This window comes from Cupressus sempervirens, chromosome 1 (genome assembly GCF_028749045.1).
Source record: "Cupressus sempervirens isolate cs-2001-9-10 chromosome 1, ASM2874904v1, whole genome shotgun sequence".
In the NCBI taxonomy this organism is placed as follows: domain Eukaryota; kingdom Viridiplantae; phylum Streptophyta; class Pinopsida; order Cupressales; family Cupressaceae; genus Cupressus; species Cupressus sempervirens.
Genome location: NC_143118.1, coordinates 103,368,439 through 103,390,427, shown reverse-complemented (window position 1 = coordinate 103,390,427; position 21,989 = coordinate 103,368,439). Strand labels below are relative to the sequence as shown.

Here is a 21,989-nt window from a genome sequence, read left to right as displayed (position 1 = left end):
TTGAATTTGTAAAAATGTCAATAGATCTTTGGTGTATTGGTGAGTTTGAATGGATTCTAAATAAGTCTATTAAGGATTATGTCTTGCTTAATGTAAGGTCCTACACTATAATGGATGAGCTTAGGATGTGCCTTTATCAACTTTGATAGAATAGATGCCTCTTGATCCCTAGTCTAATCTAAAAGATTTTAGCAAAAGTTTTAAGGTCTTATATTAGGTAGCAAAACAATATTGTAGATAATCCAAATCCCCTATCAGAAAGGAAATATAGAAACCATATTACTTATTTCTTAGTATATTAATTGAAATTAGACTTTAACACATTATAAATCCAAAAATAACTATCTAATTTGTGTAAGATAAAAGAGGCATCCAAAATAAATAGTTTTATCATTTGTTTGTTTTCATGCTTTGATGTTGTGGGTTGTTCTCTCTTGTGAGTACTTGAAAAAATAGAAGGACGTTGAACACCTTTGTTTGATGTTCTAGGTTGTTCTATCTCCCAAGTACTTAATTAATTATGGAAGGGGGTATGAACACCTTTTGCTGGCTCTACAAATGGGCTGGTAGAGGTGGTTGGTTTTATAAACAATCTTGATTATTTGTGACATTTTGTAAAATAAAAAATAAAATTTCCCATCATTGCTAAATGTATTGTGCTCACCAATGACAAAAATGATGGAGTTAGAGGCAATGATAGAGGACAAAGTAAGTAGCAATTTGCACCCTAATAAGTGCCCATTTTTCCTAATGTGGCGAAGATATATCAATCTAAATCAAAGAAATAGATTGAAAAATATGTTGTCTTCTTAGTGGCCATGGATGCCATGAAACTCCTTATTAGAAAGTGTTTAGATTTATGGTTATTGAATATTTGGTCCAAAAACTTGGAATTCAAAATGTAGGAAAATATAGTGCAAAGGCATTATTAAAATATTTGAAATTATGATTCGGGGCCCTAGTGATATTCAAATGCTTAATATTCAAATCTTAGCTTATTATCTATGATTAACCTTACTTAATTTAGCTACATGTAGATAAAATAAATAACATGAAGACAAGTGACACCAAGATTTAACATGGAAAACCAATTTGGAAAAAACCCACCAATTGCAACTAGTTACCGATTTTCACTCTTCTGAAGTGAATCCTATTAGGAGGCAACCTTGTTAAAGGTTACAAAACACATTGTTAGGTGTGACCCTCTTAGAGCATTTAATCACCCCCTATTAGGAGTGGCCTTCTTAGAGGTCTTTAGACACTTAAATCTAGAAATGCCACCTTGTTAGAGGATTTACAAATAGTTGTTAAGAGAACTCTGTTAAGAGATTTAAATCATTACTACAATGGTTGGAGTAAAAATGAGATGACCTAATTTTAGATGCAACTAAATCACTAATTATAGATCCCAATTCTGGCTTCTATACTTGATCATTTCTGATTGAATGTATCTTTACAACTCCACAAGGATATTTTGCTTATTCTTCTAATTCACTTCCTCTTAGCATCTTTTATTTTTCCATTTACTTACACACATTAAATCCTCAACTTGACCTTAAATTTATACCTTATGAATTGTCAAGTTGGCTTGAATACAACTTAGAATAATTAATATTCATTTCTTCAGTCATCTAGAACCAACAAGCAAATTCATTGAACTTAATATGACAAAACAAGAAAATCCTTCGTTAGCTGACCTTTCTCGGTAGACACTAACTTAGAAATGATTTTCCTATGTTAAACAAGTAAGCTTGGTTAATATTGCATCTTCAAAAACTTCCTTTGGTAACTAAGTGAGCTCGGTTAACACTAGTTCCATCCAACTTTTCCTTCATTAACCGAGTGAGCTTGGTTAACACTTCATGAACTTCTCTTTGTCACCCAAGTGAACTTAGTAGACACTTTCTTCTAAACTTAGTAGACACAGGAATGCTTAGTAGACACAGGAAACTATCTTCATCACCTGAGTGAGCTCAACAAAAACTGACTAGCAAAGATATGACATTTTGTGTAACATCAAAGACAGTACATAATTAACCAACTATTTTCAACAATCTCCTTCTTTGGAATTGATGGAAAAACATGTCATAATACAATGAAATTTTTATTTAAAGAAAAATAATTAATTCTCATCTATTAGAACTCCCTCTGTCATCATGAACTCCCTCTACCTTTAGTTTCTCCCTTTGTCAACAAACTTTGCTTCTTTGATATTAGACCAAGTTCTTCTTCTATGAAATCTCTATAAATTCTCCCTCATCATAGAACTCTCCCTTTATTATTTTTTTGTGAATGTTATAGTAAACTCTCCCTCTCAAACATCTTAAGCCAAAGACATTATTCAATGAGTATCAATGTACCTCATGTACTAATACATATGCATTCTGATCTTTACAATACTGCATCAACTAATTGATCTTCAACATGCTCTGGTTGATGCATCACTAAAATTCATTTTAGTGAGCTTCAGAAAGGGGAATAACCCCTAACTTACCTCTTAGATACAAAAATGCATACTTAGGTAAAGGCTTATTGAGTATGTCTATAATTTGTTCTTTAGTATTCACACATTCCAATCTTATCTTTTAATCTTGTACCAATTGCCTCAACTAAATGATATATTATAGCAATGTGCTTAGTTTTGGTATGCATCATTGGATTCTTTGATATATTAATTTTACTAGTGTTATCACAGAAGATAACCACTCGATCCTTGATCTCTATCTCCGTATTTGCTAACAATTTGTTGAACTAGATAACATTGGAATAATTAACTGTTGCAACAATATATTTTGCCTCTAATGTAGACTAAGAAATACAATTTTTCTTCTTTCTTGTCCAAGATACTCATCTTTTACCAAGAAAGAATGCTCTGCCACTGGTGCTCTTCCTGTCATCAACACCTCCTACTTAATTAGCAACTATGAAGGCTTTCAAATCTATATTACCTCCTTTCTTGTACCTATTGGAAATATTATGACAAGCTAAGTTACTAAGAGGGGAGGGTTGAATCAGTAACCAATAAAACTTTTACCTTAATTAGCAATTAATCCTTTATGTGAATTATGATCTAACTATATGCATGAGAAACTGAAAACATGAAAGCATACACAACACTTTAACACAAGATTTAGTGACCTAGAGACCTTCCAAATAGAAAGTAAAACTAGGGTGTGAGTGATACCCACAAGCTTTAGTACTACATTATAAAGTTGGCTTGTTAAGGCTTATGATGATCACTTTTGATGATCTGCCCTGTTAGGAGCAATAAGGACTATTAGGTCCACCTTGCAAAAGGACTTACAAACATACAATGAAGTATGCACTTGGTAAAGAGATTTACATAAGACTATTAGGTCTAACTTATTAAAGGATTTGACCGATCCACCTATTAGGATGAAGTAGTAGCTGATCTCTGATCTGCAACTTGGTTTGCTAAATGAGATTCCTTTGAGTGTACAAAATCACCTTTCTGTGATAGATAAATCTTTGTTTCTCCTTATACTATTGTAGCCTTTGTAATTCACTTTTCTACTCTTTTCTTATAATTACATTAATTCTCTATGATGATTTGGATGTGATACAATATATTACATATATATCAATCCAATTACATAATTACAAAGTTGACAATAATACAAGTTTACACAAATATTACAAAGTTGGCCAAAGTGTAGAAACTTGGGTTCTAAAGACTAACTCGGTGAGGTTCTGATACTCAGCATCCACTGTCAATGCTTGGCATCATCATGCACTCAGTAGACATAGAAGCTCGGTCCATACTGATCACTTCCAAGTAGGCTTGAACTTGGTCTGCATTGGTCACTTGGCAAATACTATGAAGCCTGACATATAAACTGAATCACTTGATTAACACTGCATAGCTCAGTCAATGCTATCACCTTGAGCTCGATATAAACTAAGTCACTTGGTTAACATTGAGTAGCTCGGTTAATACTACACTTGCATCACATTAATTATGAACTTGGTAAGCACTGCACAACTCAAATTTCACTAGTAAACTCGGCATACACTGAGATGCTCGATTTACACTGTTGATCAACACCTTAGTGGTAACTGCTTGGTGCAAACTAAAATCTATCCATAGGAATCAGTAGCAACTGTAGAACTTGTTAACAACTGAAATGCTTGGTTAAGACTATTGACTATACAATATGCTTGGTATAAGCTTACAATCTGAATAAGTGTATGTCACTAATAACAAACATGACTAGAATCTCAATAATCTCCCCCTTTGACATTAGTCACAAAAACACTTATCAGTCAAAATTGAATTATCCAACACTTTATGTCTCCAACTCAATAGAGTATACTATTTTTGAGATTTTTCAAAATTGGTTTTGTAAAGGATACATTTCTATACATGAAAATGCTCCCCCATACATAATATACAGTTGGTAAAAGTACAACGATGTGTCACCTTTTAGGCTGACGTATCAAAATGACTAAATTTGAGTATTTCTATCTAAAAATCAATTTTGTTAAATTCATTCTAGCTAATTTATATATGGTCTTACACTTCTCCAATTGGAAATTGTCTATTGAATGCATGTCTTGGTTAACATTGAGTAGCTCAGTTAACATTGTACTTGCATCACATCAACTGTGAACTTAGTAAGCACTATACAACTCAAATTTCACTAGTAAACTCAACATACACTGAGATGCTCAAAACACCTTAGTGGTAACTTTTCGGTGCAAACTGAAATATATCCATAGGAATCAGTAGCAACTATAGAACTCGGTAGAAACTGAAATGCTTGGTTAAGACTGTTGACTATACAATATGCTTGGTATAAGCTTACAATCTGAATAAGTGTATGTCACTAATAACAAACATGACTAGAATCTCAATAATCTCCCCCTTTGGCATTAGTGACAAAAACACTTATCAGTCAAAACTGAATTATCCAACACTTTATGTCTCCAACTCGATAGAGTATACTATTTTTGAGATTTTTCAAAATTGGTTTTGTAAATGATACATTTTTGTACATGGAAATGCTCCCCCATACATAATATATAGTTGGTAAAAGTACAACGTTGTGTTACCTTTTAGGCTGACGTATCAGAATGACTAAATTTGAGTATTTCTATATAAAAATCAATTTTGTTCAAACATATGATCTAGATAAATTCATTCTAGCTAATTTATATATGGTCTTACACTTTTCCAATTGAAAATTGTCCATTGAATGCATGTTTTATACTAGTTTACATCCAATTACTAAAGAAATAAAATTATTTCAGAAAAGTGGTGTTTCAATAACTCTTACTATGTTTTAAGATAGTCTTTTAATAACATATAAACACCATTTTATAGAGCTTAGATTCAACAATATTCTCATGCAGATTTTACAGTGTTTTACTTAGATAAAGTATATTGTAATTAAAAAATTCTACAAGCACATATTTTAACACTCAAAAAATCAAGTTTGAGAAAGAAAAAAATATTAAATAATATTAAAAAAATTTTAAAAATTATATGATGTTCTAGAGGAGAGATTCCTCTTCTAGAATGTATAATTTTTCTCCAATTTACAATAGATTTGTTTCAAAATATGTGGTGGGAGATGAAAACTATCAATTTTAGGTGAATTGAAATTTGAATTATTATAAAAGAGAAAATATAGGTCTAAAGCTAATTTTTATTTTTTATTGTTCTATCTATATATGTTATCTATAATATAGTCTGAGATCAAAGGGAAATAAATTTATTTCCATATAGTTTTGTGGTGGGAAGTAGACCCCTAATTTTCATCATTTTTCAGCAGCTAAAAATTTATCTATTAAAATTAGGAACATATATCAATTATTATTCCAAATAATTATTAAAATTTGTAATCCTTAACTTCATCTATTTCTACACATTTAATTAGTTTACTTCATTTTGAAATTTAAAATAATAATACCAATTTTATGTCATTGAAGGTAAACAAATATACTTTTGTTAACCTTTTCCTTGACAAAAGGGTGACATGGGTTTGTGCTTTTACCCCAGTATACTATACATATAATATACATTTTGTCTACAATTTTCTTTGTTTTTACATCTTATCCAATCTTTTCACATTTTCTCCCCCATTTATCTCCTTATAACATCTCCCCTTTTTGACATTGATGCCAAAGATTTATGTTATATCTATTACATAGTAATGCCAAAATGAGACAAGAAATCTGAGTGTACCTTTATGATAAGCACCAAAGTCTTGTCCCAATTCTCTTGCAAGACCCTATATGTGTGCAATGCAACCTGCACTTCTGCTAACAATTCAATCATGTGGTCTACAATAGAGAAATTATTATCATGGATGAACATTTTTGAATGTGCAATATGCTTTTGCAATGCATCCATATTAAAGAAAATCATATTCTGAATATCTATCAAAGTTGATCTGATTCTTGCTTCTTTTCTAAGTAGTTCGCCTATATATCTGTCATAAATCTAAATTTATTGAAGTGAGCAGAGCTAGAACTCAGATCAAGTTGTAATTGTTGTGTACTTTCCTTCAGATCTTCATCAATTTTAGATATTTTGTCTCTTATTTCTTTTGTGAAAATTGATGTATCACATAATTTACCAAAAAGTAATGATACATTAATGCAAGAAGTTTCTAAAGAGCCCAAAATAGTAGATATCTCTACCTGATGAATGACAATCTATTGAGCAATACATTCTAAAACTTTATTCTAAAACTTTTTCTTGGCCTTCTACAGTAATTTATCCTATCCATCCAAATCTTCATTATATTTATGGACTACCTCTGCCAACTGATACAAAATTCCAGGTTGAGAAGTGTCAACCTCTATAATTAGGGCCTTTGCTAGAATGTTCTTAGCATCCTTATTGATCTTGAACTCCTTGTTTCTTTCTTCTCTTAGCTTTTGTTGCTTGGCTTTCTTTTGATGGAGTTCACCAAAAATTTGCATTTGATTTGGAGTTAGATTTGAGATTTCCCATTTTGGAATGACAATCTCCTCATCAAGATCTATATCCTCCTCCTTTTCTTTGCCTTTATGCAAAAATTTTGTGTTCGATTGAGGTTTGGTATCAACTTTCCTTGTACTTATTGCATGTGTACTAGGAATGGAAACAATTGTTGAAATAGTAGGACTTGCTGCAAAAATGGATACTACACTCATTGAAGTATTGGTGGTAGGAATACATATTGTAGCCAAAATTGATGTAGAGGGTAGAACTTGTAGCTCGGTAGATGAAGTGTTAGGCACTATTATTAGTGGAGTGTTGAGCTGGACTACTGCGAAGGTTGATTGAATGTTTGTGCTTGTAGTACTTGTCATAGTCAATCCTGTTGAGGCTATCTCTCGGCTTGATGTTATCAATGTTTTTCTTGGAGAATGAGGAAGTGAGGCTATCACTGCTACAACAATCTTAACTAGGTCAGTTTCCTCAACATCTTGTGTATCTTCCTCGGTAGCCTCTTGCTCCTGTTTCTCTTCATTATCAACATTAATAAAATGAGTTACTTCTTTATCATCTTTCTCTTCCTAATCACCATCATCTTTATCACTTACAAAAAAAATTCTTAGTTTGTGAAGAAGATAGACATTCTTCCATGTATTTGTGGCATTCTTCACAACATGCTCTATATCTTTCAACAAAATAGGACAAGTATTGAATCTTAAAGCTAAATTTTCTTCAATTTTCATTAAAGATTCTTTCACCTCCTTGTCATTCAAATTTGGCATAAGCTACCTCAAGGTTTGCTCATGTATATCTTTTTCAATTTGCATGGCATGCTCCTATCTTGGCTTGATTTTGTCCATTAAAGCATTGGGAGTCTACTAAGTAAGCTAATCAGGTGAGTACTTCCACTTACCCATCTTGGATATCAGTATATCTTAAATCTGCTTCTGCTCATCAGCAGTTTTGGTCTCATATTTTAGTGCTTTGAAGTTGGTAATTCTAGAACCTGATTCCAATTCTTTCATTCTTTCTTCAAATGTGGGTGGAGACCTCTTCAAAATTATGTCTGTCATGCCCAAACTTTCAAGGGAAAACACAACTAGCAATTTTTATTTATATATATATATTTATTTATTTATTTATATGGTAAGCTTAGGGAATTGCATATAGACATTTACATGATGCAAACTAAGCTATCAGTTAGATACATGTTCAAGATACATCTACTCATAGTCTAGAAGTAACAATTATGTTCATTAGAGTGTGGTTGGTGGAATATATATGCTCCTAGTTTCGTGATAGGGTCACATGGTTATTCAATGCTCTTGTCTCTCAACCAAAATTGGAGAAATGAAAAAAAACACCATTCTCGTATTACACTATACACTAAGATCGTAACTCTCACATGTATGTTTATGTTTTTATTATATGTCACCCTTATCGTAAGGTGCTTGGATGGATATCACACACACATTTGTCCCTTCTTTGCTTTGCATAACTTTTTTTTTACCTATGTAACTTTCCATCTAACGCTCATTATAATAGTTGAATTTACGTCTTTACTATCAATATATCATTGATGATAGAAGAGTATAACAATTGATCATCCAACCTTATTGTAACAATTAAATAAACCCTTAGTCTACAAAACTCTAACTAATTAATCTTAATTATATTTTTTTCTAATGTAGACATATCACTAACAACTTTGTTATAGTACGTCTAAGATCCACTCTTACTATTATACCCATCATACCAATCCACTAATTATCTTATCTTACTTTTACTTAGTGACCAATATTTTTATTTTATTTTTCAACTATTTATAACTTATTCCTTATACACTTATCCACATTTACCCAATGAGCTTACACCATGCAACTATATAAATATTATTCTATCTAACAACTAAATCATTCCATGTCACTTACTACCACTAACCATGTATTACTATTTATAATACTAAATAACTAAAAATCAACTAGTGACATACACCCTAACATTCACCATAATTTAATTCCAAAATACAATTAAACTTCCCATTCACTATACACTAACCATCTATATTAAGTGATAACTAAAACCAACTAACTACTAACTCAAATATAAACCAACCATTATACCATCTAGTGAGTATACAATATTTTACCACCTACATCTAAACTAATCCTAATACTAATTAACCTACAGACATCCACAAATTTTTAATCTAATATCTCACAGCCCACTCAAGTTGAGTTCTTGTAACTCACACCTCTTGCTCCTCACTCAACATGGCCTGAGAACCCCGTACTACCATGGAGGTGGCAATGTATTGGTCGTACAGCCCCTAGAGACATGTGTCTGGGTGTAGGAAGGCGCAGTTTGGAAGCCCGTGGCTATACAACCACGAAAATGCACTTCCTTTGCACTTCCTTTACATTGCTTTTTCTAATTTTTTAAAAAATTGACTAAGTCCTCTCCTTCGTATGAAAGTGCATTTTCGTGGCTATATAGACGTTGCCCAGTTTGGAATAGGCACTTGGGAGGGTGGGGTCTACTCGTCACTTGCAGGACATCTTTGGTATGGGTGCCCTCGTACTTTATTATGGCACTCGCTACGGTGCAACATATTTGCACCGGCCGGATGTCATTCCTCCTATACCCATAGTCATGCATCCCTATGTTCCATATCTATCCCATCACATTTGTACTGTGCATTTGATGAATTGTATGGCAAAATTAAATAGCGCATTTGATGAGTTGTGTCCATACTTTAACTTCTATTTATTTTAGATAGTTTTAAATTTAAAAGATTAAGATTTTTTATTATTATATTTGTCATATTAATTAAAGTGATTATAATTATTTTAAGTTTTTTATTGTTTTATTCATGTTGATCATTGAATTAGAGTTGGACTTAAGTATGATATAAGTTATTTTCAAAAGATAATTTGATAATAAATAATAATATGATCAACATAAATAAAATAAATGATTATAAAGGAAATACAATTTTAAAATTTTAAAATTATGTAAAATATAAATATAAAGTAAAAACAAAAACTTTAAATAAATTCATTTTAAAAAGTATAAGTTTATTTAAATAATTAAAAGAACATACTAAATTACTATATTTAGTTTTAATAATTTCATAAAAAAATTTGTATTGTTATACAAATTATTGAGTTTAATATTAATCTTGAAAAATTAAAATCTAAGTTTAAATGGCAAATTATCTTTAAAATGATTTAATTGTTAATGATCAACTCTAACAAAATAATAATTAATTAATTGTATTAATAGATTCAATGATTAATATGTTGCTTAAATGGTATATTATATTGTAAATCTCAATTAAATTAAATTTCTAAATTAAATAATTTATAAAATAAAATAAATATATGTAAGTTAGTTTTTACATGAGGATTTTTATACAATAATACATATTTATGTTTTCATTTAATGTGACTTTTTATTTTCTAGTTTTCTTTAAAGGTTGCCTCAATCTTTGTGATATCTTAATATCAACTTTTGTGATATATTAATATGTTCTTTTGTAATATTTGAGACCACTTGTTATTTAGTAATTATAAATTGTAGATTTATAAACATACTTTTAAATACTTATAAATATTTTTATTTAATTTTGAAATTAATAAAATAAGACATAAGTCTTTTATGTATTAAAAAACAAATCAATATAAAATATATCTATATCAATATTTGTTTTAATAATGATGTCAACATTATATGCATAAATAAAATTTAATTTAAACTTCTTTAAAAATATAATAAAAATTCTTTAAAAATTAATTAATTAAATATAGAAAAATAAAATATTACTACTAAATAAATAATATAAAATTAATTCAAATAACCTTTCACTTCAAACACACAAATAATATAAAATATCATTGAACAGAATTGTTTTGCAAGTTTTTTAAATAAATTTGATAGGTTAATCGTAAGTTTTTATGGGGAAGGGATAAGTGAATAAGTCCGCACATTTAATTGAGAGTAAAAACAGATAAAAAACAGAGCAGCATAACCGAATTCATGCCAGGTCGTACATTGAACCATGCATGAGATCGGCATGTAAATTGCCAATGAGCCCGGTGCAAATATGTTGCACCGTAGCCAGTGCCGTCACGAACTGGCTGTAGACTATCATTACTGGCTGTAGACTATCATTAGAAAAGCTCTAATCTGTTAGGTGCTAGCACACTGATTTGTATGTACAAATTAATCACACGTGTACAGAATTATGCATCCATTTTAGAGAGCGATCACCGTACATGTCACTCTATTTGTTTTGATCTGTGTAGAGAACGTGCAGGGCGCGGTAGGTACCCGACATGTGAATTGGGAATATAAATGGACTTTCTTTTCATAATTTTGAAAAGGATCTGCTACCAGTCAGAACATGTTGCTAATAAATCACGTTAAACCATTCAAGAACAGTTGGATTCTTGTAATGAGATACCAAGTACATCCAATGCTCTGTAACCCATATCAAACGTGAGATGTTGACTAGGACTCATTTGCCCAAATAGTAAAATGCTAAATTGACCATGTTCATGTGCATGCCCAAATTAAAATAGCAATAGCCCAACCGTGGCGCCAATTGCAAAGGCTTGAAAGCTTAACAAAAACCAAGAACACCCTACATTTACTCAGCAAGTGTACAGCTAGATCGAATCATTTCCTCTGCATTTCTTCATATCCGGCTTAGGTGGTTCTAACCATTGCTACGCAAGCGGCAGGGATACCATTCCATCTTTATAGTAGTAAAGTCCTACGGTCCACCCATTTGAGTATACTTAAGATTGATATCTCTCAGCTAACTTCACTAAGCAGTTTTCATGTCAAGGAGGAAGTTGGGTCTATCAATTTGACTGAAAATAGGGGAAGAGATTCAGTAGGCATTTAGGTAGTCATTTAAGTTAATTTCGTGTACCTAGATCTCTTAAACTGTAAGTCAAAATATACTAATTTTTTAGATGTACTTCCTTAGATGACTCAACTTTTAGGCATTTATGGATCTCTAGAGACCGTGGAGTGTGAAGTAGTTGAAAAGTGTCATTTTAAAACACTTATCCCATAAATGCTAATTTAAAACACTCAACTCACATCTGTTATGTTCACTCTCAATAGTAGCTCGCCAAAAAACACCAGTACTTGTGGTAAAATTTAGGTCCCTATAAAATATTTCAATAGTCCATATAAAATGTCCCAATAGTCGTCCACAAATAAGACAATCATCAACCAAAAAAGTTAAAAAATGATCATAGAATATTAGAATATATATGACATCCACTCTATCATAATCATAGTGGGTCTCTTCCCACAATGCTTGCCACATCATTAAGTCTGAATTTTGTTCCTCTCGTCATTTCAATCTCCGAAGGACAGGTGATTCTATGATGACAAGGGAGCATAATTAAATGCACACTGTGCACAGGTGGTCAGAAGTTTGGAAGATTCAGAGTGGCAGCACAGAGAAACAGGTTTTTTTTCCACGAAAGCTTAAGTGGGTGCTCTTGAAGACATGACTAGCTCACGTGGAAAGGGATATCTATTGATTTTAATATGGTATTTAGCAACCAGCTATTCGGCTTTTGCACATAATGTGGTTTCAGGAACACCGGATGGATCTGAAGCGTGGGGTTATATTGAAGTCAGGCCGAGTAAATAGCATTTTTTCGTCTTTTCTAATAATATTTATCTTTTTGTCTGGAGAATCCTGCTTTATGTTGCTAGAATCTTATTTTTAATTAGATAGTTTATGTGATTCTTCGTCACAAAACTGACATTTTCTTCCAAAAAGCAAAATTCCAGAGGCCCACATGTTCTGGTGGCTTTACCACAGTCCTGGAGGGACAAGGAATTCATGGCCACTTATTCTGTGGTTGCAAGGTGGACCGGTAAGGCCTTTAGTGTTGTTGAATCTAATTAAAAATTGTCTTAGACAAAACCATGTTGATTCAGAGGAATTTTTTTTTTGGATACTGCCTCGTCAATCATTAAGATTGAAATTTTAATTTGCAGGGATCTTCAGGTGTTGGAATAGGAAATTTTCAAGAAATTGGCCCATTGAACACTAAATTGAAGCATCGGGCATCAACTTGGTTGCAAAAAGCAGATCTTTTGTTCCTGGTAAATCTTTTTATCTAGGAGTGTAGGGGCCATGGTCTGGACATATAGCTGTACTCAAAATTGTCTCCATGAATTGAGAATCCAACGCATACAAAACTTAGATACGTGTTTGGAAGAGCTTTTATCAATTTAGAATTCAAACTAATTCCTTTATTTGTATGTTATGTACACGGAGCACAGGACAGTCCTGTTGGCACAGGTATTATAAGATTGGTATTTTATATGAATTATGATATCTTGAAAGACCGTTTGCTGAAAAAATAAATGCATTGAATATTTATGATTTCATTTATTTTTTGTCCTGTGTTTTCTGCAGGTTTTAGCTATGTGGAAAATGATGCATTGGTGGCTCACACAGATGCTGCGGCAGCAGAAGATCTGTTAAAATTTCTCAATGAATTTGTGAAAATAAACAGAACCTTGCAAAACAGACCCATTTTTATAGTTGCAGAATCATATGGAGGAAAGCATGCAAGTATGCTCAGTCTTGCCTTGAGCAAAGTTATTGCTGCTGGACAACTTATGCTTAATCTTGGAGGTACCCTCTTAACTTTGTTAGTTTATAGAGAAAATTTTAGATAGAACAGGGAAGGACGATGCCTTGACTTTTGCATATTCTACTTATACATGATAGCGTCCAATCGGTGTCCTTACCAAAATTTACAATGCTTCCTTGCACTACTAGCACAAACTTATGCTCTAGCTATGCTAGAAGAATAAACATACCGAGAAAAGATCTCTTTCTCTGCAGCTAGACAAATTACAAGGTACTTTATGTTTTCTCTTTTTTTTAGTTGTTCTCTTCTCTTCTTGATGATGGATCTAGGAGTTTGATCAGTCAGAAGTTTTCTTTTTTTTTATTGTTCTCTTCTTGATGATGAATCATGGAGTTTGATCATATATATTTCAAGGATCAAGCCTAGAAACTATGAAATAATTATAATACTTTTATTTTTTCTGTAATCATTAATCCACGTCTCCATGCTGTTGGTTAAATGAATTTTCCAATTTAAGCAGTAGAGTATTCTATGCAAAATAAAACTTGTGCAATAGGAAAATTTAGCATCTTTTTCTTTTTTTGTGGAATGTCTGTTATTTAGCAAATGAAAATAAGCTATGAAAAAAAGTGGAGGTTAGAAATAAACAGCTGTTTATTGAGAAAAGTGACACGTCTTCACCAATTTTTTTCCATCTCTTTTTAATTTGCCTAAAATTCTGTTGTCAGATTTATTTGCAACAAAGATAAGTAAAAAATTGATTTAAAAATAATATCTAAGACAATGCTTAAATTTAAGCACAAACATCACCATCCATGGGGCCACCCACTTCACTAATTGTGCCACAGAAAGTTGAATTAAAATCTTATGAAATATTTCTGAGCATATAACTTGACTTTCATTCTTCAAATCTCTACTTCCATTCGATGATGGATCATAGAGTGATATGAAATGTCAAGGCAAAAAATGTCCACAGTTTAATCCAGAAATAGCACATAAATAACTTATCTTTGCTTTCTCCTGGGATTTTTCCTTCAATTTTGTAATGATTCCCTTTGTATGAATATCCCTAATTTCTCATTTATGGGTGTTTGTTTAGTATTTTGATAGAAGAAAAGTGTTTTGGATCTTAAAATTTCTGTATAAACCTTGGAGGGGCTTCATCCTGTCTGACCATATGGTTTACTTGGAATACATCAAAATATTCCTTCCTTATATTGATTGTTTTTCCTTCTACATCTACCTTCCTTATATCGATTGCTTTTCCTTCTAGATCTGCATTCCTTGTATACCTTGTCTTGCTGACACGACCCTGCATATGCTTGTTGACCGTTCCTAACAGCTTGATCTTTATAAAATTCCAGTTTTGTGTAGCATTAATTATCTCCTTTTAGTGCTTCCTTAGAATTGTTATAGACCTTTTCAAAGGTGGCGGCTGAGGCAAAGAATTGAAAAGTCTTCAAAGAATGACTCGATTTTCTATTTACAGCTCACACCCACCACAATCTTGTGATTTCCTTTGAAGCATGGATGACAGACCAGGAATATTGAAAGAGTCCACCCAAGTCTTCCTCAGTGAAATGCACGGCTATCTTATGCAAAGGCTTTAGGAAAAGTGGCGACATATATTAACCCATAAGATCAAAAAGAATTATTACAAACATAAATCACGAAATGCCGCCTTTAAATATTCAAACAGCTCCAATGGTTGGTAGCAGATATAAAGACGGCTAGCAATAATATCTTTCATGGACCATTAAAAAATGAGTTGATTCCTTCTATTGCTAAATGGCACACTCGGAAAGATGAACACGGAAAATTACATTCTATGAAATACGGCCAAAAAATTTCTATAAATTATTTGATGTGGCCTTTATGCTATTCATTTTGATAGGTTTTTCAACTGGCAATAAAAATATATTTATGCTCAAAATATATGATGCTAGGCTGTAAAATTCTTCTGGACCTGACTCCATAGCTTGTGTAATCTATTCTTATCAACATAAATCACGAAATGTCCCCTTTAAATATTCAAAGAGCTCCAATGGTTGGTAGCAGATATAAAGACGGCTAGCAATAATATCTTTCCTGGACCATTAAAAAATGTGTTGATTCCTTCTATTGCTAAATGGCACACTCGGAATGATGAACACGGAACATTACATTCTATGAAATACGACCAGAAATTTTCTATAAATTATTTGATCTGGCCTTTATGCCATTCATTTTGATAGGTTTTTTCAACTGGCAATAAAAATATATTTATGCTCAAAATATATGATGCAAGGCTGTAAAATTCTTCTGGACCTGACTCCATAGCTTGTGTAATCTATTCTTATCAACTTAACAAGCTTGTTGAAATAAAATACAAATCAAAATATATGATGCTAGGCTATAAAATTCTTCTGGACCTGACTCCATAGCTTGTGTAAGCTATTTTTATCAACTTAACAAGCTTGTTGAAATAAAATACAAACTAAACAAGTACAGAGAGCAAGGGAGGAAGAAAAAGACTCTTTGACAACAAAGAAAACATCTTTTTTATTTAAATCAAAATGTCTATGATAGCAAATGTGTTACATAGTAATCACAAAAAAACTCTTCAGCTGCATTTTAAGAACCACCCTGTGCATGCCTGTAGCTATTGCTGCACACTTACTTATTCCCAAACATGTTCCTTTCCACACCTCTGCTGCTGCCTCTGCTAGAGTTTTCTATAGTTTTCTATAGTTTTCCTTACTTGTGATGCCATTTGGGAGTTTTCTATTCTTTCTATCCCCCACCGCTCTCCCATCTCTCACAAATCTAAGCGTCGGAATACTTGCCCTATTAACCAATGGTTCAATGCTGACTGCAAATCGTTCCATCACTCCATTCACTCCACTTTTGAGACTCATTCTCCTACTTTCACCCAATTGTTTTATTCTTACCTTTGTTTTCTTTGCTGTAAGAAACATTCTTTTGTCCCTTCTCAGTGCAGATCCCTTTGCTCCACACTTATTCGCAATCACCAAATCTTCTTGCACACCTTATTCCCTTGGTGTTCCCCCCGCCCTCCATCCTTGACTTTCAATCCCTGACCTCTCATACCAGTACACTTTATGACATTCCTGACCAACCATCTCTCCATCCCATTTTGCCTTCTTATTGCCGTCTGTTCACTCCCTCCGGTGTTTACAAGGCCATTAGATACATGAGATGCAATAGAGCGACTGACGAGGAAGGTTTCCAGGCCAAAATTTTCAAGCTTAGTGCCTTGGTCCTTTGCTCCTACCTCCCTACACTCTTTAATAGAGTGGTCTGTATTGGTTTTCCTGACTCTTGGTTGAGATGTGATTTATCCTATTCATAAGTCCGAGCTTATCTTTGACCTCGGCAACTACAAGATCATCATGATTGAGCATACATTTGCCAAACTTTACGCCACAGCTCTGAACACTATGTTATCCAGTGAGCTTGACAGGAGAGGTTGTACAGCAAGAGGCCAGGCCGATTTTCGTGCTGACTACCAAACTATGGATAACATCTTGACTCTATGGGCTATTATCAAAGAGGTTAGACACCATTCTGAAAAGGTCTACTGTTGTTTTGTAGACTTTCAGAAGGCTTTTGATTCTGTTTCTAGGATGGCCCTATTCCAGAGGCTTAGTGAGATTGGGATTTCAAATATGTTGCTAACTGTTATTATGAGACTTTACGAGACTATGGTTGGTAGATTCAGGACTTCTGAGAGCTTCTCCGTTCCAATCCAGAGCACCATCAGGGTCACACAGGGGTGCCCCCTCTTGCCCACTCTATTTGGTCTGCATATTAACGAGCTCAATGACTTCCTCATGAACTCTTTACACCTTGGCAATGGGTGTTATTTACATCAAATTTTAATCTCCATTCTCCTTTTGGCGGATGATGTGGTCTTGTTGGCCTCTTCCCCTAACAGTTTACAGTGACTCCTAGATGACTTGGCTTCTTTTTGCGATCAACATCAGCTCCTAGTCAATCTAAGACTCGGATTATGATCTTTAACTGCTTAAAGACCTTTCATCTTCATTTTTTTTAGGGAAAGAAGATTGAGATCACTTCTTCTTATATGTACATTGGGGTGAAGTTCTCGGGGCCCTACTTCAGTTTGAGACCAGCTATCCAATCTAGAGGCAATAAGGGCATGGGCTCCCTTGCCATGCTTGAGAGACAATGCTTCACACATCATTTCTAGAACATCTCGTCCAAGTTGTCGCTCTTGGACCCCTCGGTTTGGTTGACCGTTCTTTATGGCTCAGTGGTTTGAGGACCTTCTCTTCTTGTCCCGGATTGGGCATCTGTCAAGCACATTTAGACCTTGCTTCTATGGTGTATCATCAAATGTCATAGACTCACCCCCCATAGCATTATCTTAGCCGAGTTTGGTGCTCACCCCTTCAAATTTGCAGCCATATTTGATTTGATCTGGTTTCTCCATCGCCTTTGTGGTTTTGCAAATTTGACTTTTGATCGGCACAAATATTTGTACCTAGCCTACTGTTGCTCTTTTACAGTTATGAGATTTGACACTAGCACTAGATCTCGTTGTTGGTGCACCCAAGCCACCTCTCTTTTGAGTTCGATTGGTATTGAGATTGATTGCCTTCCTCCTTATTAGTTCTCATTGGATGCTCCCGCTCACCTCCTTCCCTTATGTTAGGAGTTGAATGAGCATGTCAAACTATATATTTACAGATAGTACATTACCAGTACCTAGCGTAATCCTCCCGGAGGATTACATCCAAGGATGGCCTTCTATGCTAAGCATTTTCTTGAGACCCATGGAGTTATCGTTTGCCTTGCCTATTTATCTCGGCATTGGAGTCATGCCCTTCATTTCTCTTTGCGCTCCTTCAGAGTTGGCTCCCACCGTCTTCGAGTCCAGATCGACCACCATATGGATAGAGATGACGGAATCTGTCAACTGTGTACTTTGGCAAAGGTTGAGACTGAGATTCACTTTATTTTCCATTGTCCCATCTACTATGAGGTCAGAGGAAGATTCCATTGCCTATTCAAAGATTGCTTCTCTCTTTTAGCATTCTTCAGTTACATTGACCAGCGATGCCTTGCACTTTACTTCCAGGAGGCTACCCAGCTTCGCGATCATACGTTGCAATCACTATTACCTTAGTGTCATACCTCCAATCAGCTCATCAACGCCTTTTTCGCCCCCCTATCTCCACCATGGGGCGTAAAAAGGTCATCTAGTATCACTCACTCCAAATAGGTGAGATATTGCACTAGTCTTTCCAAACAACAACACTCTTCCAATGGTTCTTAGCAACGATCTAGGACTATTGATCCTCCGCAGTTATACCCTTCTATGATCAATTTCATTTTGCCAAGGAAGGACCCCTAGTTCTTGCCTTGGCTATCTTGCTCTTGCTTATTGTATTGTTTCTTCTCGAACACCGTTTGGTGCTCCCGCTCTTTTCAACTCTCTTGTTTGTATGCTTAGTCCCATAGACCCATTGTGGTCTTTTGATGGACATTATTATTATTATTATATCTTATCTACTATAGTTGGTTTTCTCTAACTATATCCTTAGTACACTACTAAATCCAAAATAACTCAAATGGGCATGCCTTGGATCCAAAGTTTGGTGAAGTCTTTGATGATGATTTTAAAGATTGTTTATTATTGTATTACTCTGCACTTTTCATGCTTGGGAGGAGTAGCTATGCATTGTAGCTAAGGATGATAAAGCAATTTATAGTCATAGAAGAAACATATGATTTTTTATCCTTTGGATTATAGCTACCATGCTCTTGCTCCCATTCCTATCAAAAATGACAAATGCCCCTTTTCCCAATAGTACTTTGTAGTTTTTGTTGGACCAATTGTCCAACACTTTGTTTATGTCAGTTTTGTACCACTACATAACATATAGCGATTGAATACTTGATATGGAATATCAAACACTCAATCCCTCTCTTGAAAAGTAAATACTCATGCAGAACATGAGAAAAAACTCCAATGTTCCTTACATCTGTGGATACTAACTCAGTTATATTAATGTGATTTCTTAGTTAATCACATAGGCGGCCTTACGTTGTTCATTCAAGGATTGTCAAACTCTTGTTGTGATGGTGATGAATCTAGCTTTGCAATGTATATGAGTGTCAAATGATGTTTCTCCCTTTCTAACTTTTTAAGAATGAATTCCAACTACTCAACTACTCGCTGCTTTACTTCTACTCCTATGAATGAAAAGATTAGCAAATGGACAGGGATCAAATCTGATGAAAGTTTACTAGTGGCTCTACCTCCATAGATGCAATGATTCAAGGAAAAAAGACTAGATTACCACGCAAGGCTTCCTAACTGGCCACTAGGACGCTAGTGGCCTAGTTTATAGATCCCTATCAAACATCCACTAATATCACCATACAACTATCCATCTATTCTTATCTTAACAACTTTCTTGAAGTAAAAACTATTTTAACAACTTCAATGAAATTTAACTCTAACTATTGGAAGTAGAAATCATGCAATAACACCAAGTGTTCTTATCCCATGCAAGTCACAAAAATGATAAGAGAAGCAATTTTGGTATTATCTTACGCAACAATTTTCCTCAACCCTTTTTTAACTTTAACTATTGGAAGTAGAAACCATGCAATAACACCAAGTGTCCCTAATCACCATGCAAGTCACAACAATGATAAGAGAAGCAATTTTGGTATTATCTTAGCAACAATTTTCTTCAACCTTTTACAAATGAGAGCAAATGGCCTTATATAGAGGCCAAAATTATAACCAACGGTAAAGATTAAGAGGCAAAATCAATGATCCATATTGAATCCCAAAAACCCTAATTAGGTTTGCCACCCCATCAGCCAATGAGAAGACGCCACCTCATCAATGGACCAATGAAAAAAAGGAAAAGTGGCAGCCAATGAGAAGGCAACAAAATGGTAGCCAATCAAAATCAGGCACCTATCCTACCCAAGAAGAAAGGGGAATTTGTCACTTGGGCTTACATCAAATGATCCTCTAATATAATTCTACCCTTTTCTTTCATCTTTTTAGCCAAGGCAATGAACTTGACTAGCCTATCATTGACTTCCTTCATGGGAGGGCAAAGCATTTGGCTCATCTTGAGCTCAATCGAATTCATCATGTTGATTGTTGCTTGCAGTGTCTTCTCATGATCCTTCTCATACTCTTTTGCATATCCGATACAAGCACTGAGGGACGCAAGGGTGCCCAAATGTTTCTTCTTGATGGCAACCTTCCCCAACTCATCCAATCTTGATCCAAATTTTGTCTCATTGTCGTTCTCCTCTATGATATCTTCAAAATCAAGTGCAGCCCCAACATCGCTCATCATGGTTGAAATGGAAGTGTCAATGCCTGGGTTGTGTTGTGCAATCTCATTCCGTATTTCTTCAAGTATCCTCAATCTGATAGTCAAGCAACAAACCAAGACTCCACCGTACTCATTCCTCCTTCATCTACTAACTTGGTTCTCTCCAAATATCTCTCTGGGAGCTCGATAAATGCTTGTAGCTTGAGAATGGCTGAGTCTTTGACTGGAAGGAAATCCTTCCACTCACCTTCAAATGTTTTGAATCTGTCTCTAATAGCCAATAATGACCTGAATGTTGAGATAAAGGAAGGCAAGAAATTGTGCCCATCGTGAATTATATCATTGATCCAATCTTTGATTTCATGCAGTTGAGCTGATATCTCTTTTATGTTGCTCCTGCTATCTTGCGAAAGGGCTGCCTGATGCAACTGTTGGATAGGTTGGCAATCTCTTCAATACTTGTTTTTGGCCTCCAACTTTACAATCCTCTCGTTTGCATTCTTCAACATTTCTCTAATTGAAACCATGCCTTCCCGGATCTCCTTGCATTCCATGTCATCTGTGATTCTTCCTAAGTTATGTTCTACTATTTCATATTCCTAGGCTACAATCTCATCCACTACCTTGCTAACCTTTGGTATAGCAATCTGAACTTTTCGGTGACCCCCAACATCGCTCCTGATTACCTTTGCCACCGTTTTTGCAATTTGCCTTTGTTTCTTGCTATCTTCCTTTTCCACTAACCCCTGAATATCTTCAACTATTTGGACATTCACCACCTTGCCTCTTGGCATAAGCATTTGCCTTAACCTTAGTGGTGCAGTACATCTCCCCAAATCTGAATTCAGTTTGACTAGTAAAGCATCACTGATGGCCTCAGGTGCTTGGCTTACTTCCTCAATATCAATTGGCCTATCGTCTTCTTCGCTAGTGACTGCCACATCATCTCCATGTTGGTCCTCCGAGAGAGGAGAGTACTCGGTACTGTCATTGTAACCACTTGATTCTGAATTAGAGCTCACCTCTACTGCGACCCCTCATCCACTTGTATTATCTCCTTGGCTTCTAGCC

The 21,989-nt window shown here is 34.3% G+C and overlaps 1 protein-coding gene across 1 annotated transcript in view; it reads left to right on the top strand.

Annotated features, from left to right (window-relative positions):
- The first annotated feature begins 12,061 nt into the window (after window positions 1–12,061).
- LOC149576430 (serine carboxypeptidase-like 51) overlaps window positions 12,062–21,989 on the top strand; it is a 33,498-nt gene continuing 23,570 nt past the window's right edge. The window contains exons 1-5 of the mRNA XM_089817262.1: window positions 12,062–12,618; window positions 12,770–12,855; window positions 12,980–13,087; window positions 13,268–13,286; window positions 13,404–13,625. Of these exons, the coding sequence (XP_089673388.1) occupies window positions 12,480–12,618; window positions 12,770–12,855; window positions 12,980–13,087; window positions 13,268–13,286; window positions 13,404–13,625 (574 nt within the window). The 5' untranslated portion in view covers window positions 12,062–12,479. The remainder of the gene's footprint in view (window positions 12,619–12,769; window positions 12,856–12,979; window positions 13,088–13,267; window positions 13,287–13,403; window positions 13,626–21,989) is intronic.